Source organism: Kwoniella europaea, chromosome 1 (assembly GCF_036810445.1).
Source record: "Kwoniella europaea PYCC6329 chromosome 1, complete sequence".
Classification (NCBI taxonomy): Eukaryota; Fungi; Basidiomycota; class Tremellomycetes; order Tremellales; family Cryptococcaceae; genus Kwoniella; species Kwoniella europaea.
Genome location: NC_089487.1, coordinates 16,449,648 through 16,475,177, shown reverse-complemented (window position 1 = coordinate 16,475,177; position 25,530 = coordinate 16,449,648). Strand labels below are relative to the sequence as shown.

General features: G+C 44.1%; 11 protein-coding genes across 11 annotated transcripts; 4 read left to right on the top strand and 7 right to left on the bottom strand.

Annotated features, from left to right (window-relative positions):
• Window positions 1–220: 220 nt before the first annotated feature.
• V865_006277 (ribosomal protein S5) lies at window positions 221–1,457 on the bottom strand (the record flags this gene model as incomplete). Its single annotated transcript, XM_066230036.1, has 4 exons — window positions 221–477; window positions 544–734; window positions 892–1,113; window positions 1,339–1,457. 4 exons carry the CDS (start codon window positions 1,455–1,457, stop codon window positions 221–223), a joined length of 789 nt encoding a protein of 262 aa, XP_066086133.1.
• Window positions 1,458–3,404: 1,947 nt separating this feature from the next.
• On the top strand, window positions 3,405–4,576 carry V865_006276 (uncharacterized protein; the record flags this gene model as incomplete). Its single annotated transcript, XM_066230035.1, has 6 exons — window positions 3,405–3,428; window positions 3,526–3,618; window positions 3,717–3,796; window positions 3,900–4,011; window positions 4,137–4,268; window positions 4,337–4,576. The coding sequence occupies 6 exons, from the start codon at window positions 3,405–3,407 to the stop codon at window positions 4,574–4,576; spliced, it is 681 nt and encodes a 226-aa protein (XP_066086132.1).
• Window positions 4,577–5,446: 870 nt separating this feature from the next.
• Window positions 5,447–7,084, top strand: V865_006275 (uncharacterized protein; the record flags this gene model as incomplete). The annotated part of the gene is made up of 1 exon (XM_066230034.1): window positions 5,447–7,084. One exon carries the CDS (start codon window positions 5,447–5,449, stop codon window positions 7,082–7,084), a length of 1,638 nt encoding a protein of 545 aa, XP_066086131.1.
• Window positions 7,085–7,215: 131 nt separating this feature from the next.
• Window positions 7,216–8,223, bottom strand: V865_006274 (uncharacterized protein; the record flags this gene model as incomplete). Its single annotated transcript, XM_066230033.1, has 1 exon — window positions 7,216–8,223. One exon carries the CDS (start codon window positions 8,221–8,223, stop codon window positions 7,216–7,218), a length of 1,008 nt encoding a protein of 335 aa, XP_066086130.1.
• An 803-nt stretch (window positions 8,224–9,026) lies between these two features.
• Window positions 9,027–9,911, bottom strand: V865_006273 (uncharacterized protein; the record flags this gene model as incomplete). The annotated part of the gene is made up of 1 exon (XM_066230032.1): window positions 9,027–9,911. The coding sequence occupies one exon, from the start codon at window positions 9,909–9,911 to the stop codon at window positions 9,027–9,029; it is 885 nt and encodes a 294-aa protein (XP_066086129.1).
• A 1,028-nt stretch (window positions 9,912–10,939) lies between these two features.
• On the top strand, window positions 10,940–11,890 carry V865_006272 (uncharacterized protein; the record flags this gene model as incomplete). The annotated part of the gene is made up of 2 exons (XM_066230031.1): window positions 10,940–11,740; window positions 11,813–11,890. 2 exons carry the CDS (start codon window positions 10,940–10,942, stop codon window positions 11,888–11,890), a joined length of 879 nt encoding a protein of 292 aa, XP_066086128.1.
• A 210-nt stretch (window positions 11,891–12,100) lies between these two features.
• On the bottom strand, window positions 12,101–13,467 carry V865_006271 (uncharacterized protein; the record flags this gene model as incomplete). The annotated part of the gene is made up of 4 exons (XM_066230030.1): window positions 12,101–12,187; window positions 12,467–12,586; window positions 12,665–12,823; window positions 13,066–13,467. The coding sequence occupies 4 exons, from the start codon at window positions 13,465–13,467 to the stop codon at window positions 12,101–12,103; spliced, it is 768 nt and encodes a 255-aa protein (XP_066086127.1).
• Window positions 13,468–14,020: 553 nt separating this feature from the next.
• Window positions 14,021–14,578, bottom strand: V865_006270 (uncharacterized protein; the record flags this gene model as incomplete). The annotated part of the gene is made up of 1 exon (XM_066230029.1): window positions 14,021–14,578. The coding sequence occupies one exon, from the start codon at window positions 14,576–14,578 to the stop codon at window positions 14,021–14,023; it is 558 nt and encodes a 185-aa protein (XP_066086126.1).
• Window positions 14,579–15,289: 711 nt separating this feature from the next.
• On the bottom strand, window positions 15,290–18,410 carry V865_006269 (uncharacterized protein; the record flags this gene model as incomplete). Its single annotated transcript, XM_066230028.1, has 6 exons — window positions 15,290–15,936; window positions 16,003–16,189; window positions 16,261–17,491; window positions 17,544–17,934; window positions 17,992–18,192; window positions 18,260–18,410. The coding sequence occupies 6 exons, from the start codon at window positions 18,408–18,410 to the stop codon at window positions 15,290–15,292; spliced, it is 2,808 nt and encodes a 935-aa protein (XP_066086125.1).
• A 776-nt stretch (window positions 18,411–19,186) lies between these two features.
• Window positions 19,187–21,725, top strand: V865_006268 (uncharacterized protein; the record flags this gene model as incomplete). Its single annotated transcript, XM_066230027.1, has 9 exons — window positions 19,187–19,286; window positions 19,345–19,358; window positions 19,424–19,448; window positions 19,503–19,585; window positions 19,658–20,029; window positions 20,092–20,304; window positions 20,366–20,819; window positions 20,894–21,069; window positions 21,159–21,725. The coding sequence occupies 9 exons, from the start codon at window positions 19,187–19,189 to the stop codon at window positions 21,723–21,725; spliced, it is 2,004 nt and encodes a 667-aa protein (XP_066086124.1).
• Window positions 21,726–22,147: 422 nt separating this feature from the next.
• Window positions 22,148–25,095, bottom strand: V865_006267 (uncharacterized protein; the record flags this gene model as incomplete). Its single annotated transcript, XM_066230026.1, has 9 exons — window positions 22,148–22,348; window positions 22,450–22,718; window positions 22,796–22,858; window positions 22,901–23,054; window positions 23,158–23,412; window positions 23,538–23,698; window positions 23,850–23,890; window positions 24,701–24,968; window positions 25,053–25,095. 9 exons carry the CDS (start codon window positions 25,093–25,095, stop codon window positions 22,148–22,150), a joined length of 1,455 nt encoding a protein of 484 aa, XP_066086123.1.
• Window positions 25,096–25,530: the final 435 nt, after the last annotated feature.

The window sequence follows — 25,530 nt, the reverse complement described above, 5'->3', positions numbered from 1 at the left end:
CTCAAACGCTCATCCGAGTGTCACGTCATATGCAAACAGTCTCCAAATGCCAACGAAAAGGCAGATGGTCCCTCTCAATTGGTTTCGGATTTCAGTACCACATGCGTTATTGTCCAAGGCAAAAGCCAGTTATGAAAATAGGTCATCTCATCACAGCTATACTAAGCTCGTACAAAAATCTCCTATCCCACTTCCAACCGTCTACTAAATACTAACAAATTTAGTAAGCAGCGGCTTTCTTGGCGGCAAGAGCGAGGTGACCAGAGTAAACGTCCAAAGGAGAGTTTCCAACATCGACGTGTTTCCAGAGATCGGGAGATTGGAATTGGTAAGTCTTTGAGAGAGCGGCCATGGTAGCTTTCAAGAAGTTTCCTTGAGTGGCAGTAGAACCTTTAGATTGGGTGTAACAATCTTGGATACCGGCCATTTGTAACATTCTCTTGGAAGCGGGAGCGGCGACGATACCAGTACCTCGAGCTGAAACAAGAAGAATCAACCATCAGCATACTCTTTTTCTTCCTATATGACAATAGACAAACTCACGGGCAGGGATCAATCGACACATGACGGAACCAGCTTTACCGGAAACTTTACATGGGACAGTGTGAGGTTCAGCAATGTGAGAACCCCAGTATCCTCTTCGGACAGGGGTGATGGAGAGCTTGGCAGCGATGATGGCACCTCGGATGGCGGTAGCGACTTCCTTGGCACATTTGACACCGAGACCGACGTGTCTGTGGGTTTAGATGAAATGGGATGGTTGATCGATCGAAGATTGTGATTTAGTGATGTCGATTCGAAAGTAAGAGCAAGGATGCAGAGCAGGGAGAAGGAATCATCAGTATCGATTCATATAATTGACGGTATCTTGTTTTGACGTTATCCACTCACCCATCGAAATCACCAACGGCAACGAAAGCCTTGAATCGAGTTCGTTGACCGGCAGAAGTTTGCTTTTGGACGGGTTTGATGGACATGACTTCGTCCTTGAGGGCGGGGAGGAAGATGTCTACAATTTGGTATTCCTTGACAGGGAGAGAGAAGAGGTAGATCTCCTCGAGAGACTTGATTTTACCGTCTTTCACGAGTCGACCGAGCTTGGTGACGGGGACCCTACGTTGTCAAAACGACAATCATATCAGTCTTAGTCCCTAACTTTTCGTCGATACTGATTATATCCTCCTCTACTCTGATTCCACCTAAGACGTCCAATCCAATTCGGTCCAGCGTATATTCCCATCCACGACCATTAACGATACTCCTCATTTCTCAAATGTTCCTTCTCTCTGCCTTCCGTCTGATGTAACATTGCGCTCGAACCATACAACCCACACTCACCATTCCTTCTCCTCTTCCTTCTTACCACCTCTTCTGGGACCTCTTCGTCCTCTTCCACCAGCACCACCTCGTCCTCTACCGAATCCACCTCGTTGTCCTTGAGCTTGAGCTTCAGCCATTTTTGATGATGATGGTGGTTTTGTTTAACTTGAAGGATGGAGTAAGAAGGTATCCAATGACAAGTAAGGTCTTTTGGTGTTACCTACTGCAGCAATCGCCAATCCACCATGCACAACGGACACAAACCCAGAGAGTAAAGTCAAAGAGAAAATTAACCAAAAGATCGATCGGTAATTTGCGGCGTTATAGACTGGCTTATATCCGATAGAACAGGACAAGCCATCGGCGTTATGGCTCTCACTCAGGTTAGATGGGAAGAGCGGAGAAGACCGCCGAGAACCCGTTTGGACTTTGACTTTGTGATAAGGCACATGGGCTCACCCTGCAGGACAGCAGTATTTCCCACAGTCAAAGATACACATGCTTGATCTATCCTTACTGCGGCGGTATTCGATGGGTCTATCCAAGGGCGTATCTGTACAGCCCATAAGTCAAAGGTTCACCCGCGGTCATGATATCAAGCCTATGGAACGTCATCGATGGGGATCATAGCTCAGAACGAGAATGATCTACTGGATGTGTGTTTGGATAGATAACTGAGGTTTTTTCGCTTCCTCCATCTGCTCGTATATACAGCATCATACATGCCTTACATACAACTATAGTGATCTCTTCACACGGTCGTTTGTTCGCGAGCCACATCTAAATACCAACGAGTCTTAGTCATCAACGTAGAGAGTCGCATAGCCAACGGGAAGTCACTGCGACTTAGAACTTGAAGAAGGAAGCTGGATTTTGACATTTTTCTATTCCCACGTTAGTGATTTTTCTTCATCATCTTACGGCACGGTACTTTACTCGGCATTCAAAAGTGGAGGACCATCATCTGAGAGTGAAAGGGGACTGACTTCGTAGGACTTGAGAAAGTGGAACGATAGGATTGATGTAGATAGTAGATAAATATCTTTGCTGATCATCATCTTTGTATCTTATATAGATACTCAATCGTATTTCATTAAATAAAAATATCAATTAACGATACAATCAAGCAAGCACACGTTGTCGGAGAGAAAGTTTGTAGCAACGGATCACAAAGATAAGCAAGAGCGAGGAGCTTGGCAACGAAAATAGCATTGTGAGTATAATCTCAAATCTCCCATACCTTCCTTCCTTCCTTGTCTTGTCTTTCATGTCTATAGATCTATTCTCATGTCTCCAACAAGAGACATTCCCATAACTTCTCAACACTTTGTTCTGGCCGAGCGGTATGTGAAAGCTCCAAAGCTAAACTGAAAAGCTGTTCACCTGTCCGACTTGCACCTGTACACGTGCTAACCTTTAACTACATCATCACGATCATATATCATGCTGAAATTTATTTTCATTTTCATTTTCATTTGACACGCCCTGACCGTGAATTTGGTTGCAATCGCTTTCCTTTGATCTAATCTCTTTCTCATCTTTTATATACAGTATATATAGCTGACGATAGCGACTCAACGTCGTACGATACTCTTCCCACCATCATATAATATAGAACAAATAGAATCTTGATAAAGGCATATTGCGCGGAACCGAAATATCACACAACTACATACCACATACCAACCTCGACATAGCTTCATCTTTCACTATACATCTATCTATTCTAAGCGAAGATCAGCACATCATCACATCAATCGCCGAATAATCACATATATATGAATACAATATAATCCTTTGATCATCTTGCATTTCTCCTACTTATCATCCCACCGACCATCTCAACCCAACGACCAACTTCCTTTCATTATACCCACCGCAATCACAATTTTACGCAAAGAACAGAACAACCACCAAACAATACATATCTCGAAAGGACCATACACACCAATATCAGTGCTTAGTCATCGCTCAAGCTAGAAACATCAGGTACGACCCAGTACGCTCCAACATTCGAACCTGAAGCAGAGCATATCCAGGTACTATTCGATTAGAGGAAGTACAGTATAAATAGTCTGACTAAAATGTCTGGAAGTCCTTCAAGAGCGGTAAGTTTGCTTTATATCAATCATGACAATCGTCTTTCAATCCGGTGCGGTGTAGCGCAATCTGACGTGATTTACTTTGTGTGATCTGGTGTGATAGATAAGACGTAAATTGGTGATCGTAGGAGATGGAGCCGCAGGTAAAACTTCCTTGTTGAATGTATTTGCAGTAGGACATTTCCCAGAGAATTATGTGAGTTCATCTAGCTTTTCATCTTGATCACTTGCACTCGGCAGAGATCCAAGATTTGCATATAGTAGGAAAGTGAGCTAACTTTACTTGGCTGATAGGAACCAACAGTGTTTGACAATTACGTGACGGAGATTGAGTTGGATGGGAAACCCGTTCAATTGGCATTATGGGATACAGCGTGAGTAGATTATATATTCATATCTGACAAAGACCCATTGCAATCGGTCATCCTTCATTTCGATCACAGAAGAAAACGCTGATGATATGCGTCTCTCTCACAGTGGTCAAGAAGAATATGAACGACTTCGACCGTTGTCGTACTCGAAAGCACATATAATCTTAATAGCGTTCTCGGTGGATACCCCTGATTCGTTGGAGAATGTCTCGCAGAAGGTGAGTTCGGCCTATTCCGGGTGGTTGACCTTTCCCTGGAAAACTCCACGAGATCCACTCTTTAACATTCTGGTCAAATTCCATACAGTTATCAGAAGCTGACGATAGATTTTGGGATATCATAGTGGATCGAAGAAGTAAGATCAATATGCGGTCGACAAATACCGGTGATACTCGTAGCTTGTAAGACGGATCTGAGAGATAGGGCAATGGCGAATGGTACTTTCACACCTGAGAGATATATCGATCATGCCACTGTGAGTGAAATAAGTCTTGCATGACAAGGATTCTTCTTCGTATTGCTAATGCTCGTTACGTTTTGTAGGGTCAAAGAATAGCAAATATCATCGGTGCCCGAGCGTATTTCGAAACTTCAGCATTGGAGAATAAAGGTGTAGATGCTGTTTTTGAGGCTGCTACGAGAGCTGCCGTCTTGGTCCGCGACCAGGGTCACGGTGGTGTAGGTGCAAGTCATGATCATGGACATCGAGAAGCTTATGGTGGCAAGAGGAGGAGTGAGAAGGACGATGGGGAAGATAAAGGGAAATGCTGTGTTATTATGTGAGGAACACTCAAGATCTGCCACTTTCTCCATTTTCCCGACCATCATCATCAACAGCAGATGAAGTGGAAAACCTCAAGATGGTTAACGTATCAGAACACGACCAAAAGAGAAACAGAATCGATAAATCACCTCAAGATCAACGCTCATTGTCGGTTGTTCATCAAATCCTTGACCCAAATGTACTCTATGACCCTATAATCAATTCCTGTCCTCCCAAAACTTCGACGTCAAGTACGATTGTATAATACACGACCATTCAACGTCCCTTTCATGTCGAAAAAGCGAATAAGTACGCATGCCCCATGTCCCATGTCCATTTCATTGATTTTTAGGTTGTTCTCTTTAGTTTTATACATGTTTCTTTTTCCCTTCCATATTCTTTTCCTGTTCGCCCACTCATTGTCATATATAAACGGGACCCGTCATGTTATCTGTTCTGTCCATAGCATCTCTTATATCAATGCATCTATAGAAGTATGTTCAGTTGATAACCTTGTTGGACTCATTCTCCCATGAAAGTGGAAATGGCTGAGTAGCAGGAGCCGTGATTTTTACCGTTTCCGGTGATCGCCGATGTTGAGGGCGGTGCCTGAGAGGCAAAATGGCAACCATTGGGAATGACGTAAGTAAACAGTAGGAGAGGAGAGAGGAGAGCAGCAGCAACAACAACAACAACAAAGGAATGAGTGAACATGATATATGTAGATGGACAGATGCATCGAGTAAGTATATCAAGTCATCTCATACGATCAGATCATAAGTATGTTGCTGTCTCTTCATCATCGCTAGTTGTACCCATGACCATTGCAATCTAATCAACCATCGATACTTTCTGCACTTGTACCGACGACCATTCACCCATCACTCACAATGGACATCACACTCTTGCCGCCCACTCAGATCCTATCAAACCATTCCCACCTGACTTTGCTACCCTCTGCTTTACCCAAACACCCTTATCCATCTTCATCTCGTCATTCAACGTCCAGCAAGTCTATAATGATGCACCCATATACACCAAAACCTCCCAAAGACGGTTCATCACCATTCACAACACTTCCTACCGAAATCCAACTGTTGATCTTATCCCACCTCGACCCATCTGACCTCTTGACCCTTCTGAGAGTATCAAGGTCATTCCATTCTCTCGGTCTATCACCAACCTTACATCGCAAACTATCTTTAAACAATATACCGTCGAACATACCTCATATATTGGGAAATCACATCTTACCTTCCGTTAGGGAACTATCGATAAACCTATTCCCATTCCCTCGTAGCTACAATGGATATCGTCCAAATCATCTAGGTATGCTGTTATCACAGAATGACAAACGTGGTAATACGAAATATCACCGACAGAGGAATAGCCATCTGGGTATGGTGAAATACGAAAGCGTGATCGGACCGATAATGAGACATGTTAAATTCGATCAATTGCGAATCCTCAATATCCCATTTTCATCATCCTACCTTCCAATAGAAGAATTAGATCCAATCTTGGAAAGTCTATCGAGCAATATTGAGAAATTGGATCTGAGGGGAAGTTCACTATCGGGTGATAGATGGATAGAACTGTTAGAGAGTGAAAGGTTTGGTAATTTGAAAGAATTAGATATGGGATTTACCAATATTCATTCATTACCTCTACCGTCTTCTAGCTGCTTTGCCAATCTTAGGTATATATCTCTATCATCATGTACCTCCTTATCTACCCAAACGATATCAGAATTCTTAAGGGATTTGCAGACTAGTCTGGAGAAAATAGATTTATCAAGATTGGATCAAATCCCTTTTCAATCCCTCTTCGACATGAAGGTCATACATCAACACCCTGATCCTGATCAAAATGGAAGGTTGACACCGACGGGGCTGAGGGAGATAAAAGTGGTGGGGATCGATCATCTTACGAGGAGGGATATAAGGACCTTGAAAAAGTGGTGGGAGAAACAGAGAAGGGACTGTTTGTCTACCACTAGACATGGGGAACGGGAACAGGAACGAAAGATATCATTGGAATCTCAATTGGTAAATTGGACACATTCAGGAAAGGAAATGAAAACTCCCGAATTGATATCAAGATCATCTACTTCGTCGTCGTCTTCGTCTACCTATTCGACAGGAAGCGAAGAAGACATTATCAACACACCTTCAACATCCTATACATCTAGAGAGTATTCGGGATCGGACGTCAGAAGTAATCGGAAAATCATCCTACCATCTCAGCACAATTTCTTACAATCACTTTCTTTCGATTCGGACTCCGCCATATCCGATGGTCAATCGATTCCTCAGAGAAAGTTATCGACAATCCCAAGAGCGAAGAAGAACAGCGGGTCTCAAGGTGACTACGAGGAAGTTATGATCTCGATCAATATCATCCATTCGGCGATATTGGAAAGTGAAGATGAAGATGGATATAGGCAATTTATAGGTGAAGTGGTAGGTGGGACTTTGGACTTGGGTAATGAGTTTGAGCCGAGAGGGTATATAGAGATAGATCAGTAGTAGGTTTCGGGACATGGAAGATTTGTCAGTTTGTACATATCTCAGCGGACTGCGAGAGCCACTCTGTTTTCTGTCCTTGACCTGAGGAACATCTCTCACATACTGACCAGACACTCTAGATCACGATACTACTAACAGGTAGGTTTTCTCGTGAAGATGCCCGAGTCGACGCTATAGGTCAACACGACAGGATCGCACGAGCTTAACTCATCCAACTCATCCTGGTCCACCGCGTACGTCGAAATCCCTCGAGGTATCGCAAAGCCCTTGAGAGGTCCATGAATATCCCTGGACCTGATCGTCGTAGATTCGCTCAATTCTTCCAACTTCTCTGCCACTTGTCTCAAGGACTCGCGCGTAGCTTGAGTATCAACCAGTCTTGAATGATCAATATAATACCTCATTGCCCCTTCCCCTTTCTTCTCTTCAGCGTTGGAGGACTTCCAACTAGAGAAGATAGATCCCCTGGATGATCGTCTCGTCTTGATCGCATTAGAATAAACTAGACATCCATTCGTCCCCTCGTTCTTACACGTTTCTCTAATTTCATTAAATCGTTCTAATGTATTCGGCGAAACTGCAAGACCTTTACAATCCAAAAAGAAAGAAGCGGTAGAAGCTTCCGCTACCATTTGAGCGTATTCGTTCATCTCATTTTGGATTTTGGGGGTTAGTTCAATTAACATAGTCGCGTTGGAATGTCGCTCCGAGGCATCATCCCACCTATCTCTGGATAAATAGGCACTAGATCTTAAATCTTCTAGATATTCTGTCAAACCGTTCTCGATGGAACATACGAATGTACCTATCCTTTGATGATTGGGGTTACCATCACCATAATGTACAGTATGATCGATTACGCCACTAGGAGGAGGACCACGCCTTGCCATCCAACTTTTATCAGATGGGAAATGAGGTGAGAAATATATATGATGTTGTCTACCTGTTCCCGTTCCTGACCCTGTCCAAGGATGTTGGGACCTACCGAGATGAGGGGATACAGAGTCTGATTGAGGTGAAGTGGTATATTCATAATTTGGTGCCGAACCATTGGCAGTTATCGTATCGATATCTTGAGGTGAGGGATCGAAAGTCATTGATCCCCTTCTTCGAAGTCGAATGGATCGTTCCGAGTTCATCGTATTACTGGATGTTTTTCTTTTGTATGGTAACAAACTCTTGCTTGTTGCGAATGATGATGATGAAGGAATGGTAAATGGATTATAAAAAGATAAGGTAGGAGTTAAAGTGAATTAGTACATGTACTACAAGACACTGCCATATATGAGTGATATGACATATATGCAAGTCCGACATTGCTGTGCAAAGTGGTTGAGTTTGAACGCTTGCAACACGATATTCGAAGAAGCAGAAGCATTAGAGAAACTTATCGAGAGATCGTCACGCGTGATCTGAGTTTGGAAGCAAAGAAGTATTCAGTAGCATGCGAGGAAGAGGATTGTTCAAATGGAAAGGCAAAAGGAACGATTGAAGTGCCTTGAAGTATCTTGGCAAAGTGCTACACTCCGACAATATAAACCATCGAGATTGTAGTATTTGCAAGTTGAGCTGATTGCACTGCCAGCTGATCCGTCACCGAGAAAGACTTAGGAAAGTATCAGATGGACCGAGTCTACTGCAATGGAAATTCCAAAATTTCCCTGTCCATTCTCATCGTTCCTTTCTGACAAAGGAGAAAAGAACGTGTCACTGTATATTGTCTCAGGGGCAAAAGCAGAACTTTGTACGATCGGACTCTCATGAAGTTATGTTCTGAAAATGCTGCACTGTATATATCATTCGATCTTCGGTCATATCGGTTGTCTGTACTTGAAATGATATTTGCGTCCAGAAAATAGACCACATCACCTTTGATGGGTTAAATATAGAAGTATAACGCAAGTAACATCCTTGCAATTGTACCTTCACACTTCCGCCATTCTTACTCCTCACTTCGTGTCCAGCTCTCACAAGAAACCAACCCATCGAGGACTTCCTTCGAAACCTTATGGATCGAAAACCCTCTGGACCTAGCCATCAGCTCCATATCTTTCTTATCAGATGCGAAAGTGAGTTTGCCCAGACTGGCAGCCAGGCTCTGTAAGTCATCTCGGTCTTTCTGAACAATTGAGAGATCGCTTGAATAATTGATGTAGAATCTAATTGACGCGGAGGTTTTGCCACTCTCTTCCGAAACCTGACTCTGTGCTTGGGCTGTTGACTCGCCTTGCTCGTGATCTTGCATACTGAAATTACTTGACAATCGTCTGATAAGAGGCATCAACCCAGAGCTCATGTCCTTAGAATCGTCAATAGAATAAATCAAACATCCTCTACTACGCTCTTTATTCACCTTTTTCTGAATAGACTTCAAATCCTTCATTGTTTTTCCATCCACAAATGTCAATCTACAAGGCTGACCCGTGAAATCCCTACTTCTCAACCCATCAGTGACATTCTCAATCGACTTCTCACAATCATTCCTGTCTCTTCTATAAGCCTTGTAATCCTCATAATGACCCGCTAAAGAGCTATATAAAAGTCTCATTGATTGGTCGGTATAATTCTGTATTGAAATCTCACTCTCCTTCCAATCTTTGTATGTACCACTATGAATGAACGTATCGCATATCCTACTGAGAGGTAAGCGCGGTTCCATATTGTATTGAAGGTTGAAGTCCAATGGACGAGGGTGGAAATACACCGTGGTAGGTATATCATCGTCCCTGCCAAGTTTGTAGGATGGTACTGAATCTTGGGAGACTTCATGATAGCTAGGTATGGGCGCCTCGTCCTGTGTAAGGCTGGGCTCGGTTGATAACGACATACTCTTCTTCTGGTGAAGTAGACTGTGTGCACTGTGCACTTTTGATGACCAGCTAAGTGGACAATTATGAACAAATCGAAATCGCAAGTATTAGAATACGCTTTTTGAGCAGGTTCAACAGAACAGAAGTAAGATAGAAACACCATTCAATGCGATAGAACGGAGAAATTGACGATCATCTTGAGGTACAGTATCCTTTCATATGAAAGAGGCCATAATTGACAAACTTCGAGTCGGAGGTTGGCTAGTGTACTTGGCATGAAATCCGACTAGTCAATGTCTTAGGAAGTCGCACTGGACAGTGATACCTGTGCTGTACATCCTTTGTCTTGCATCATGTCAATAGTCTCCCGTGACCTTGTCGGTCCCCCCCTGTCCATGAATGACCAAGGATCGGCTATAATACCTCAGGCGGAACTTCATTCTGAGCACTTGCTGTATTGCGGTTTTTCCATCATCAACAGCCTGCGTTGGACCAAAGTGGCAATTGAGATATTCACCTCATCAGCATACTGCGATTACGAAGAAAAGAGAGACATTATATCTTTGATGGACAACCATGGCTGTGTCGGCACTGCGTACATTTAGGGCTGCCATAACTCACTCAATTTTACTGTTTAGTTTCCCTCTGTTGTCTCAGACTACACTTTCACCGTGCGTGATAACGCAGCTGCACAAGTACCATCCTGTTGAAGGAGTTTGAAGCGGAGCATAGGTCATCGCGGATCGAAAATCGTTTCTGCACAGCATCTACATAAGACCTTGAGTCTGCACCGAACATATCAAAGGATGAAAAGAATTTCATATACTCCGATAAGTTCTGTACAAGATGCAGCGCACTGTATATACCTGCTGGGTGGCACAGGTTTGGCGTATCCACACTCATCGATTCCCGCGCCGATACGTTATATAATCCCTGTACAAGTCGATTCATACAGGATATATCCTCTTTTCTGCATAATCTACCATAGTCACAGTCAAACAGTATGTCATCCTTCTTCAAGAAAACCAAGAGTGGCCCATCCACCATGTCCCCTTCGGACGCAGACCCAGACCTCACCATTTCATCAGAATATTGGCCTACCGAGTCCTCCTTGGTTTATTACTCTGTCCACCCGGATGGTAAGACAGTCGAAACGTTATGTTACCCTAAACGACCAGATCACGTCGGACCGCTCAACGATCTCTCGCGAGGAGTACAGCTCGCCCTCGTCGAGGCGATGGGAAAGACCGAGGAATCGTTCATGGGCAAGAGTAAAAGTAAAAGCAAAAGCTCCAATTCCACCTCCAAATCGGACAGAGTCATGAGCAATGCCCTCCGATCCATAGATCAGACCCTGAGAGATACAGCTCATAAGGCTTCAATAAGCACTATCAAGGGAGAACCAGATGTTCCAGATAAATTTGGAACGGTCAAAATCCCAACCAAGAGTTTTGGAAGCCTTATAGACCTCAAGTATAAGATGGACACTGAAAATGTCAAAGGATGGATCATTGTCTCTTCGAATTATCCCACAGAATTCCAGGACACTATCAGAGCGGGACAACCCATGACCACTGAAGGGGTTCTCAGTCCGAAATTGTTCGACGCCGATGAAAGAGAGAGAGAAAGAAGAGGTCTAAGTGGGTTTGCAAATCACGTTGAAAGCTTATTGAGGGATTACGACCATGATCCATCGTGGACATCCTTCGATACTTTCTCACAACTGTATCATGGGGGTAGATATGGACATGTCGTGCTGACTGATGAAGAGAAGAGGTACTATCAAGGTATCACCAGCTGGTTATCCGCTCCGAAAGAGCGCTTATCAGCTGTGACCTCCAATGAGGTAAGTAATGTGATCTGGGGTTTTCATACTATGTCGGAAACCTTGACTGACATTCACACTACTGACCAATAGAGGCATCACACCGATTTTCATCCCGATGCCGGCGCAAATTCAGATTTCGATGCTGTCTTCGCTGGGTATGGGAAGTAAGTCTCTCGGAAACGAAGCTTCATCGGGACGTTTTGCCCTCTGCTTCTTATTCCTTTCAGGATGCTATGCATAGTTTTTGAATTCTGCTTCTTTCGAGCATCACAGCCTATATTTGCGTTGTCAATCACTGGAGATTTCACTCAGCGATACTGTATATTCTGGGCTAAGTCTCAGCGTACCGTTTAATGAGTTTCACTGGCATGGGAACGACTAAGTTAGAAGTGCGGCTGTACGTTGAGTGCCAGCACCCGCCACTTCTTGATCGGACACGCAGATGTTCAATTGTGATACTGAATCCTGCAGTATAACGGAGAGATATATGAGCACGCATTTGACTCATAATCAAGCTCCGGCCGATTGTGACCCTCAGAGGATGGTTGATATACATGTCTACACCTCTTCCCTTCATTGCCGGGAATCAGCGCTCTGGGACTCAAGCGCGTCAATCATATCGCGGACTCGTGCATTGCGGGGTATGAACGGTGTTTCATAGCGGTATCGCTACAATATTATCAAAAAGCGGATATAATCGTTAACTCTCATGAAATCCAATAGAATCTCAATGAAACGACTCACTTCATCATCATCGTCATTGGTAATCACCATATCCTCTCCAACCGAGCGTTCGCAATTCGAAGGATCTGGTATTTCTGTGGCACTGGACACTGTGACTTCTGAGCCATGAGTGTCGGATGACTAGATACAGTAGATGCCCAAAGACAGATAAGCTCCAGCTCTGCAACGGCTTTTTGATGAAGACAAAGTCCGACTTACCTTGATTGGTCTACCAGGGATAGAAGGCAATTCATCCATTATTGACCTAAAAGTCTTTATCTCATTCTCATCCAGAAACACATACCCATAATCTTCATATTCCCTCAACTTCTTGCTCAACCTCTCATCTAAAGGGTATATCGCACGTATTGGCCAACCCTTGATAGATCGTTCAGTACAATTAGCATATTTTGCTCAGATCCTTCAGGGCAATCTCTCGATCTTCCTCATCTTTCATATAACTTGGATTCGTAATACCCAACTCGGTCAATCTACCTCCATCTGTAATTTCTTTATTGATTGTAGAATTGGATTCGAGGAATGACCAATACCCCTTTCCTCCCCTTTGGATATAAAGACTTTTGGATCTTCATTAGTGAATCATAATTAGTACTCGATACCTTCTGAACACTGATCCTGCCATTTTCCAAAGAACTATATGGATATTGAATCAGAGAATTTTGAAATATCGAAATGAGTTCTAGGTCAACTTGTTTAGCTATATCTTCAGATTGAACTGTATCATACCATGGTTTATCATGTTTGAGTCTTGTATAAGCCGACTCCATCGATTTATCAAGTCCTTCCGTAACAGCTGAGACTAGTCCTCTCCATCCGTCAGTCCGTACTACTGAAAATGTCTCTGAGTGATTTGTGCCGTTGTTTGATTTCGGACAATATAGGATTACCGAACCTTCCGTAGGACCAGAACCATCAGAAGGTGTGGGTTTGAAGATCTCGCTGATCAGATCTACATTACCCCAGCTGGTTGGGGTCACAATGCCAGGACGATCAGCTTGCATGATGTACTGTCTTATGTGGGAGGTTGCGATGAATTGAGAAGGGGTTTAGAGTAAGAGAATAGTGATTTCATGAGAAGTCTGGTTATGTATACATATATGTATATAAATAGTTTCTTGGTAGAAAAGGGAATGTCATTAATTTGCAGCGATAGGGACAGAACATCTATAATACTGTAGATAGGTGTACCATCCATTCGTACTGAACCTTTTCTCTTCCCGCTCAGTGCCACAATGATAAAACGTGTATGAGATCCGGATCCTTTTACTACTCGTACGGGTTCAAGTTTGGTGCGAAGGATACTTAGATACTTGAGTAGCTGGATGAAGACTCGGCAGACTCCGGTCGAACGAGTGGACATACTGTATCGTATCGATGCGATTGAAGGTCTGCTGTAGGACAGGCTGAACAAACCAAACGGTGGGGAACAAATTCACCCACATTTGGCTGACATTTCAAGTGGCAACACAAGCTCATGCATTCAGATACAAGACATGTAAGTGAATATGAATGAAGGGCCACTGTAACAGTGCAGCCATGCATGGGTTCCATACCTTAAATCAGGAAAGGTAATTTTTTCATACCCCGATCGTTCACTTTGAAAGCGACGATACCTTGGTCAGAGCTGCTTTCTTGCATGGCCCATCGAACTCTATTGGCATTTTCCTCCAAGGTACTTGCGTTGTCATCAGGTTTAACGTATCCTCTGGTTGAACCATCATGGAAATGAAGGATCGACCCCACACCACCAAAGGTAGATTCGACAACTTGAACCACTTGGTCATATTCGTCTAAAACTGATTGACTGACAGGTACAAGCTCTGTATCTTCCTCATCGGCATGGAATTGTAGGCAATCCATTGTATCTTTAGCGGAATCCATAACTCCTTGGCAGGTTTGGATCCAGCTACTTAAATTCAGACCTGTTGGATCAGGGTTCGCTGCATGAGCATTGGCGATGTAGCTCGTCCAAGCTTCGGGATTACCTTTGGCGGACCCTCGATAGGACGAGGTTCGGGTTGATGGATTGGACCATAGTGTCCGACCAGATGTGGAGTATAGAACGTAGGATCTGCGGTATGGTTGATCACTTGCAGAAGGAGGTGCAGACATTCTGTGATAAGTTTGTTCAAATACTGTAAGTATAAGTACGACGACTGTATGAACTGAACGTCAGAGCTGATCCAGAAGGACGATGATAGATCAGGATTGCAGTACAGTACTTCTTTATATAAGTCGCCTGGGACCCGAAACTCATACAGTAACACTGCCTTCAGGCGGGATTTGGTTCGGTCCCCCTTTCATAGGAAGGATGGCGTGGTGGTCCGTCTTTTGTTCAATGCTGAGCGGGGTGAATATCGTGGAAGGTTGGCTCGAAACGCTGAAGAGGGTGGCTCCAGCTCGTTACAGTAGGATAACGAAAAGAGTGAAAGATGCACATCAATCGCCGATTGGATGATAGTGTCATAAATCATTACTAGTAGTTCAAGGAATAGATCATGCATCACGTTTCCATTAATGTGAGAAGAAAGAGAAAATACATATATACATATATAATTCTTTGACTTTGTTTTGATCGATGATCGATAAATTGAAAAATCTAATTTATACGATTTGCTAATTGTAATATTGATGATTGATAAACGATGATAATTTATCCTTTTTGGTCAATCAGTATTTTCCACGTTGGACAGAAAGACAAGAAATGAAGAAATGAAAGTAAAGAGAAGGAATTTCAGAGAGAAGTGATTATTGGATTGATGGCTTTATGCTTGTTATCTCATTGAACTCGATAGTTGGTTGATTATCTCCATTGACAACCACCTATTGTTGCCAATGTTGATAACCATTTCTCGAACCGTAGTGTCCCGCAGCACCATAATGGCTCCAATCTTGAGCACCGTATCCTCCTGCTCCAGCGTTATTACCATATGGATAAGAGTTGAAACCTTGTTGAGCAGCCGCTTGAGGGTTGGTGTTAGTTTGTTGGATGGGGTTTCTGACTCCAGCACCTTGTTGAGATTGGGATTTGAATCCATCGTCAGGTGTAGTAGCTTGAGGTCTAGCTGATCCAGCCGATCCAGCACCAGCACCCGCTCCGGCACCAGTGGTAGAAGCGGTAGAAGTGGAAGATCCGAGGAAGTTGTGTAAACCACTTTGTTGAGAATTATATGATCCAGGCGCTAAGGTGTTTTGCCCTTGTCCCTGAGCTTGTCCTTGAGAACCAGGGGTGTTCTGTTGTTGGACCTTGCTATCTCCATATCTACCTAAACCACCTCCAAATGATTGATCATCGTAGGCTGCCGAGGAAGGGTAAGATGGTGGTCCACCGTATGGCGAGTGGCTCGAGGGAGGTTGAGGCTTGTTACCTTGAATAGGAGCAGGGGGAGCTTGAGGAGCAGGTTGACCATACAAGTTTCGTTGAGCTAATGGATAATATTGTTGGAAACCAGCTTGAGGAGCTTGACCGTCTGTTCACATGATTCAGACCAATCAGCGACCAGACGATTAAAGTATGCTATGCCAATGTCACTTACATTGGTAGTATGGGTTGTAAGGACCTTGTTGGTAGTAACCCATGTTACCCATTTGGGAGTAGTATCCGCTTTGTTGGTGAGGAGGTTGACTGGGAGCAGAAGGAGTATGAGAGGGAGCAGGAGCAGCAGGTTTAGGCTCGTCAACAGGGGGTCGGGGGTAGCCACTAGCAGAGTATGAATCGTAAGCCTATGTAGCGAAAGATATGATCAGCATTACATTTTCTGATAGAACAGACAACAACGATAGCTGACACTTACTCTGTGAGAAGCACCGTATGGGTCGTTGGCCTGGGTGTGTTGGGTCTGTTGTTGAGCTGGTTGACCGAACAAATGGGATTGTTGACCAAAGGTACCGAACGGGGTATCGTAAGGACTTGAGGTGGGCTGTTGGGCTTGTTGGGCGGATTGTTGAGCCTGACCTTGTTGACCTTGAGGTTCATTGGTCTGTTGTTGAGCTTGAGAGCCGATTGGATTGTAGAAATCCTGTTGTCTGTAATATTGGTTGGCTTGGTGAGAAGGGTGAAGACCTTGATCTTGGGATTGCGAATGGGCAGGAGCTTGTTGTTGTTGTTGAAGATATTGGTAAGTTTGCATTTGTTGTTGGAGAGTCTGGTGGGGAGAGGTGTAAGATGGCTGTTGGGCTTGGGGTGGAGTTTGGGTCTGAGCGGGTTGAGAGGATGGTTGAGAGTAGAATGGGGCAGAAGGGGCAGAAGGAGCAGGAGCCGCTTGCTGTTGAGCTGGGGCTGAGGGCTGAGTAGATCGGACAGGAGATGCGGCAACTGGCGCAGGAACGGAGGCAGCTTGAGCGGGAGTCTCCTGCTTAGCTGGCTCAGCAGCAGGAACAGGTGAATCCACACCGTCACCATTTATACCACCGAAACTGAGGGAACCGAATTGCATTTCCATACCAGCGAGACCAGAACCAGCAGTAGGAGGGAGTACGACACCTTGACCCTCGGCATCCTTGTATCTTTGGGCAGCTCGAGAGCTGGATCTTGGCTGTTGAGCAGCTTGAACTCCTGGGGCAGCCTTGGATACAACGCTGTTGAATCCTGGTGGACCTTGGTAGGTGGTAACTGGTTCGGGAGCGACAGCGGGTTGAGTGTCGGTCTTCGCCCATTCAGGCTGAGCGCCGGAACCAGCGATAGCAGGGTCAGATTCCCAGGCGTCGGTGGAAGCTTCAGCTTGAGCGGGAACAGTCTCTTCAGGTAGGAGATCCTCAGCAGGTTTAGCGGTGAATGGTTCTTCGGCAGCGGGTGCTTCCTCTATAGCAGCGGCAGCTTCTTCTACTTCTTCAGGTGCAGGTGCGTCTCCCAAAGCCTCAACTTCTTCAGCAGGTGTTTCTTCTAAAGCTTCGGGTGCGACGTGTCCTTCATCTTGAGCAACAGGCTCATCGGAAGTTATGGTGGGTTCAGCTTCTCGTTCTGGGATAGGTTCTGGTACGACTGGTGCAGGAGGTGGAGGAGCAGGTTTTGGTTTCTCGACGGGTCTAGAGAAAGCGGTCAGTAATGACGATCAGTCGTAAAGCTTTGCAGACTCACTTGGCGATCTGAGCCCAAGTTAACTTAGGCTTAGCAGCAGGAGGAACGGAGGAACTAGCGACCTGTACTGGCTTTTCGATTTCTTTTTGCCAACCGGTACCACCAGCTTTAGCAGCCTTTTCTAATTCCTTTGGTGCGGGTGCATCACCCCATCCACCAGATGCTGAGAAGTCCTCACCTTTGCTTGTATCAGCGATAGCGGCATTTTCAACTTCTTGATCCTCGGCCGAAGTAGCTTGCTGAACTTGGTTGGCCCATCCTTCTGTGGTTGTAGCAGTTGTGGTAGGGAATTCATCGGATGTGGTGGTTTTTGAGTGTCCGTTTACATTGCTTAGTCCATCTCTTCCTCCTCTGAATCCACCTCGTCCACCACGTCCACCTCTAAATGGTTCTGCAGTGCAAGGCGTCAGCACAGCGTAACATGCCAGGAAAGAAAAGTCGCACTAACCTCCTCCACGTCCACCTCTACCACCTCTTGCACCACCACGTCCACCCCTAGTTGGTCTATCACCCCTTGAAGCGAATCCTTCACCGTTCACATTCTCCCAACCACCTGTATCGGCGTTCCTGTTGGAATGACCTTTTTGGTGAGTTTCCTTTGACTTAGCTGGCTTCTTCTTTGAAGCTGAAGTGAATTGTGATGCACGGCCTATCCAAACCAGGTCAAAAGATCAGTACTCTGTTTGATGAACGTTGTGGAAAGAAGTGATGAATACCTTCTGTGATGCTTAAAGCGGCTTCTTCGACATTTCCTTTCGTATCTTGCAAAGTGAATGCTAAATCACTTTCATCCCATGTGGGGAAGATTGCTTGAAGCTGAGCAAGCTGTGACGAGTACTTGCCAGCCAGTTGATCGACTGATGCCATTGTGGATATGTGGGATAAGGATGAGAGAGGGATGAGATGATGGATGATTGATCGACCTTTATAGAACTTGTTGGATTGAACAGTTGTCGAAACAAAAAGAGAAGATGGAGTCTTGTCCGAAACAGTAGTTGATCTGATCTGATATGAACCTTGAAACAAGGACAAGAATGTCAAGGAGCTAAATCAATTGTGAATGTTGGTGTTTGGTTGTTTTTTTGTTCACCTGTTACACGGATGTGATGTAGATGGAATGAGATGGTGCTCCTGGTGAGGTGATGATGGTTTAGCGATGTTCTTCCTACTACTACTACTGCCGCATATACGCTGGCAGGGTCTCCGCGTTTGTGCTCGTTTCCAACCTACTCGTAATGTATCCACGCACTGCCACACTCACACCCACACACCTCATCTCCGACATTCACCGATCATACCACACCACCACCAAGATCCAAGCACGCGACCGGCAGTATCAGAACCCATTCCATTCCACTTTGCTCCCGTTATGCCACATCATTCCATCCTTCGAGGGTGGATATTTTTGTTTTTCTAGATAGTCGATAATTTTGAAAATTTAACCGGTCCACTCTGATCAGATCAGCATTCGTGCACATCCACTGAGCTTTACTTCTACATTGTCGTCCTTGTAAAACGATAGACAGCTTCAACCGACCCTTCTACTCTTGCAGGGCCACCTTTGCTCGCTTCCACTCGCTCGCTGACGAGACACACCCTTTTCTCCCTTCTCCTTCGCCACCACCAAAAACACATCAGCCAGCATGTCGTCTGTAGCTGGTTTGCAACGGATCGCCCCCGTCCCGACCTCGTCGGACTTCATAGACATTGTGCTCAATGCTACTATGAGAAAGACCCCTACTGGTGAGTTCAAGTGTCATCGTTCTTGTGGATTTTCAGCTAATAATGTGATTTTCCTCAGTTATTCATAAGAATGTGAGCAGATATAACGCAGAATTACTATATCATACCATCGATTTATACTAACTTCTTCGTTTCAGTTCAAAATCTCTCGTATTAGAAATTGTGAGCTACCTGTTCCCACTGTCAGATATAGCTTTATGCTAACATTTTTTACAGTCTACATGCGAAAGGTCAAATTCACACAAGATACCTTCGATGAGAAATTAGGCAAGATCATCTCTGAATTCCCTGTTCTCGATGTAAGCATCAACCGCCCAACTTCTCCCTTGTTCAGTTTGTGTCATTGACTAACCTTGTTTGTCTTCTTACAGAACTTACATCCCTTCTTATCGTCTCTACTGAACGTATTATACGACAAAAACCACTACAAACTTGCTTTAGGTCAAATCAACACTGCCAGACACTTGATCTCTCAAGTATCCAAAGATTACACTCGACTACTCAAATTCGGTGATTCATTATACAGATGCAAACAGTTGAAGAAGGCTGCTTTGGGTCGTATGGCAACCATCATGAGAAGACAGAAAGATCCTTTAGCATATCTCGAACAAGTCAGACAACATATCTCGAGATTGCCCGCTATCGACCCTAATACTAGAACTTTACTCATCTGCGGTTACCCAAATGTAGGAAAGAGTAGTTTCGTGAATAAGATTACTAGAGCGGATGTTGATGTTCAACCAGTACGTATATAAACCATCTCCAGCTCGATCGATGTTGCTAATCGTAAATTATGGTTGGTTAGTACGCCTTCACCACCAAATCCCTTTTCGTTGGTCATATGGATTACAAATACCTCAGATGGCAAGTAATCGATACCCCTGGTGTACTTGATCACCCATTGGAGGAAATGAACACGATCGAGATGCAATCTATCACCGCTTTGGCTCATTTGCGAAGTGCCGTCTTGTACTTCATGGATTTGAGTGAACAATGTGGATATACAATCGAAGCTCAGGTAGGTTGAAGTGCTGTTGTAAGCCTTTGCTATCCAACTAACAATCCTACCTCACCCATAGTGCAAGCTCTTCCATTCCATCAAACCTCTTTTCACCAACAAACCCACCATCCTTGTGATCAACAAGATTGATATCGTCAGACTTGCGGATCTTTCCCCAGAGAACCGTGCTTTCGTTGATTCCATCTTATCTGACAAATCGGTGACTGTCGTTGAGGCCTCGACATACTCTGAAGAAGGTGTAATGGATGTTAGGAACGTCGCATGTGATGCTTTGTTAGCTCACAGGGTCGAACAGAAACTCAAGGGAAACAGAATCGAGATGGTCGCCAATAAGATACACGTTGCGGTACCTCAAAAGAGAGATGATTTGGAGAGAAAACCTTTCATCCCTGATGCCGTCAAACACAAGGTCAAATATGATAAGGAAGATCCCGACAGGCGGAAATTACAGAGAGACGAAGAGCAAGAGATGGAATTGTCCGGTATGGGTATTTACTCTGCTGATATCAAGAGTGAGTGAAGGATATGTTCAATTCCTATTTCATGTAGAATTCTGCTGATTGAAGGGTTGTACCGCGTCTAATAGAGGATTACATCCTTGCCGACGATTCATGGAAATATGATAAGATCCCTGAATTCCTCAATGGAAAGAATGTCGCAGACTTTATCGATCCTGATATCGCTGAGAAATTGGATGCTTTGGAAAGGGAAGAAGAGGCTCTGGAAGCTCAAGGATTCTATGATTCCGATGAGTCTGAGATGGTGAGTGGTACTTTCTTACCACAGCTCATATTTTCATACATATATTGGTTTGGCCATTTGCAAATACTGATTATGTATGATTACCTCAGCTCGACTCTGACGAAGAAGAATTCCGAGATGCTGCCTCACAAATCGAGAAGAAGAAAGCTTCCATCAAGAAGATATCCCAGGAGAAGAATCACTTACAAAACCGACCTATCATCCCAAGAAAGAAGAAACACGTCACTTTATCGGAATTCACAAGTGGTATGAGGAAGTCAGGACATGATCCATTGGTACTTGAGAAACGTGCTGCGCGATTGATGGAGAAGAAGAAAGAAGCTTGGGAAGCTGCTGAGGCTCGTGACGCCGCTGCCGAAGGTGATATGGACGTTGATATGGATGCTGAAGTTGAAGATTCAAGTCGACCATCGAAAGGTAAACCAATTAGAACGAAGAGTGGAATGGCTGTTTCACGAGCTCCTCGATCAAATAGACAGATGGCCGGTTTAGCTACGATAGTTCAATCCGACAAAGCCAACGAGTTGAGAGATTTCGCACAGAGATTACCAAACAGATTGGCCAAAGCTTCTGAATCGGATAGACACGTTCCTATAACCAGACCTAAATGGATGTTGGCTGGTAAGAGAAAGGGAGGAAAGACTGATAGACGATAGACCTTTTTGGGGGATTGCAGATTTTCCTTCTATTTGTATGTATTTATAGCGTTTTCTTTTTACATATACCATTTTTGGATGTGATGCATAGTATATTTCCTGCTTACATCGAATTCACCTATTACATGGCTCACTATGAGAGCTAATGCGGTGACCTACTGCAAGTATGCTGCACTGGTACTGAACGACAGGTATTCACTCATTAGAAGATGCCAGACTAAGCCTTATTTATATCCTAGCTGTCGCGGGGCTATATAAGGTTTTTCTTGCTTCAAGAGTACGCTCTACGCCGATTGTACATGAGATATGAGTTGCATGAAAATATTGATTTATTGGTTCTGATTTTTACATGAATACATATAACAGATTGTTTTTTATGATATATGTTTGTGTTCATAAGCAAAATGCCTGATGCCTATTCCCTAGTAAGGTTTAGCTCTTGCTGAACCTTGAGTTGAATATCTCTGAGCGCCTGGACCAGTCGGTGCGCCATTGCCAGTCCCACTTGAACCTGATTGAGGGGTTGTACCTCCCGATGGTCCTGATCGCATAGCTGCTGGACCGCGAGGTGCATTAGGGATAGGTCGGATTGAACCTCCTTGCTGTTGGGGTTGGTTCATCATCTAAAAGTCGTACAAAGCAATGTATCAGCAATCTATTTTGTCCACTGACAGATATCCGATAGTCGATCCTCATGGATCGTTTTTAAAAAAAAGGTGCTCACCCTATTACCACCCATATTGTTCATTCCCATCCCACCCATTCCCATTCCCATTCCCATACCCATATTACCCATCCCCATTCCTCCCATCCCCATTCCACCCATACCCATACCCATCATTGGATTCCTCATTGCCATATTTGGATTAATGGCCGGTACGTTACCCTGCCCTCCACCGCCTGCTCCGCCAGGGTTGGCGGATGACATGGATTTCATCATGTTTTGATACATCATTGCCATTGATGAAGGGTCGAATCCACCCATCATTGAGCCTATACCATAGTATCATATAATTGTAGACTATCAGTTATTGTTCAGTCAATTCAAGATGGGATGACTCAAGACTCACCCATACCATTATTCTTCATCATATTTTGATACATCATAGCCATAGCATTCGGATCGAATCCACCTCCTCCGACATTATTGTTGAAACCACCCATACCCCCCATACCCATTCCACCCATACCCATATTCATACCACCACCATTATTAAACTGGTTGTTATTATTACCTCCTCCATATCGATTATGTCCCCCAGAAGGTCCAGAAGTGAATTTACCAGGTTGAGTACCTGCTCCTCTAGGTTGAGCTCTTTTGATTTCGATCTATACGATGGTACGAAAGGTGGATTAGCACAACGTAAATTTGTTTCTTCTGCCTGTTTCATCTATATGGCGATTCTGACTTTAATCAGAATGTCCAACTTACAGCTTTACCCTCCAATTCAATTCCACTACTATCCATAGCTCTCTGTACACTCTCTTCATCCCCGAACGTAGCGAATGCGAACCCTTTAGATCTGGAAGTTTCCTTATCGAACATTACCGTAGCATCCATAACGGGTCCGAATTGAGTTAAGAATGTTCTTAAAGATTCGCCAGTTACGCTTGGAGCTAGTCCTCCTACGAATACTTTCGCAGTTCGTTCGTGTTCTGCTCGAGGGATTGCTCGTTTAGGATCAATCTGTATGACATTATATTACACGATCAGCCACGAGTTGATCAGATCAGTATGGTATAGACATGTCGCATATGACATCGAAAGAGAAAGATATAGTAAGAATAGGAAGAGAGGGAACTCTTACTCACCTGTTTACCATCTAATGTATGAGTCTTATCCAATACCTTATTTACACTTTCCGAACTTTTATAAGTCAAAAATGCGAATCCTCTTGATCTACCTGTCAGGTCTCTCATGATTGTACATGCCTCGATTTCACCGAATTGAGCCATGTAAGCTTTAAGACCGTCTACCAAGTTCGAGAGGCGGTTTTATTAGCTTCCTAACTTGTATCATATCATTGGCGACAAAGACAATGACGATCCAAGTCGAACACATGGGTGTCTTTTCCTGCCAATATGGCTCATTGGCTCGTATGTCTTCGTGACGTGGGTACTCACCATCTGTTGTTTCCCAGTTCAATCCACCGATGAACATCTTGCTGTTTTGTCATGACATGGGCCAAAGTTTTCATTGAGATTTGTGTTAATGAATAAGTAGAGACACGATACGGCGAAGGATAATGGTGAGATGGGAAAAGAGGAGAAGGGGGAACGATCGTGATATGAGGGAAAGATGACAAAACCAGAAGAGGGAAAAAGCAAGTGGAGAAAATTTTCGGATTGAAAAAGATCACCATAGTTCGGTGTTAACGAAAATTACCATCGACATGAACATCATTGAAGATGTATTTGAATATATTTCCACAAGGTTGGTTTTGGATTGGTTTGATATCGGGTACATTCGTTTGGTTTTATGGTATTACAATCGATTGGTTTTACGTAGTATTACCAGTTTGTATGTAAGGTAGATAGAAAGATATAGGTATATCAAGAACAATATATTGATATCAGTATATATTCGACTCTGGGAACCACCGACCAACAACTAGATAGTTTATATGACGAAATGAAGATAAGACAAGATATGGGAGGAGATACTTTACTAGAGGGGACTTAATTTTATATGACTCTGATCTACCTCGCTCCTACCAGGGACAAAATGACTACCACAACCAGTACAGCTTTCACGGGGACTATTCGCTCCATTAGATGGGCTTTCGCCATCCCGCGTTGTTCTTATATACTTCAACTGGATCCTCTGTCCTTGACTCCTGCCTGACTAATTTTCCAACACGACACGACACAATATATGCGGAAAAGCAAAGACAGACAGGTATCGAGAATGACTAGAGATAGTACAGAAACACAGGAAGAACAGAGAGACTACTTAAGAGTATAAATGTACTAACCCCTCATCAGGCATATCACTAGGTCTTATCCTATCCAAAGCAGCTTGGTCCGTGTTGGCTTCATTCCCGAAAACACCTTGTTGTTGTTGTTGTTGGGGTACACCACTGTAATCACCTGTTGAAGGTTGATTGGCCACTGCTGGTGCAGAAGGTTGAGCTTGTTGAACTGACGAGCTTGATCCACCTGTTGCGGCTGGAGCAGGATCAAGCTCGGGTGGTTCGACTAGTTCTTCGAGCTGAGTGGCATCGAGGTCTTCCAGGTCCAAATCTACATACATACGAACGTAGATGTATTCTCACATCAGCCTGCCTGATTGTATCAACGGGACAAGAGGGGAAGGAGGGAGCTTACCGCCGTAAAGGTCGTCCTTGTAGAGATCGTTAGCGTCGGCCATGATGTTGAGTGTCGATTGTAGGGAGATGATGTTACGAAGATGCAGTGGAATGAGAGAGAAGAAGAAGAAGAGAAGAAGAAGGAGGGGATAAAGGAGATTGACTGGAGCAGAAGGGTCGTTGTTATGTATGGTTTGGTTGGAATGATAAAGGAGCATGATGTGGATTATGAGTCTTGTCCCCAGCAACCAAGGTTCACTTATCGGTTGATCCCACGTGATTCTGACACGTGGTGTGGATATGATAAAGCGGATTGACTGTGAGGGATCCGAGGCTGTGTAGCAGTTAGTCGTAGTATGAGCAGCATAGCATAGCATAACCCAGTAGACAGTAGAGTAACAAATACTAAGTAACCCGTCACTATCACTCAACTCTCATCTACAGCTGCAGCTGCGTGGAACAGCAAGTGGAAGGACAGACTGTCCGCCGTTGCACAG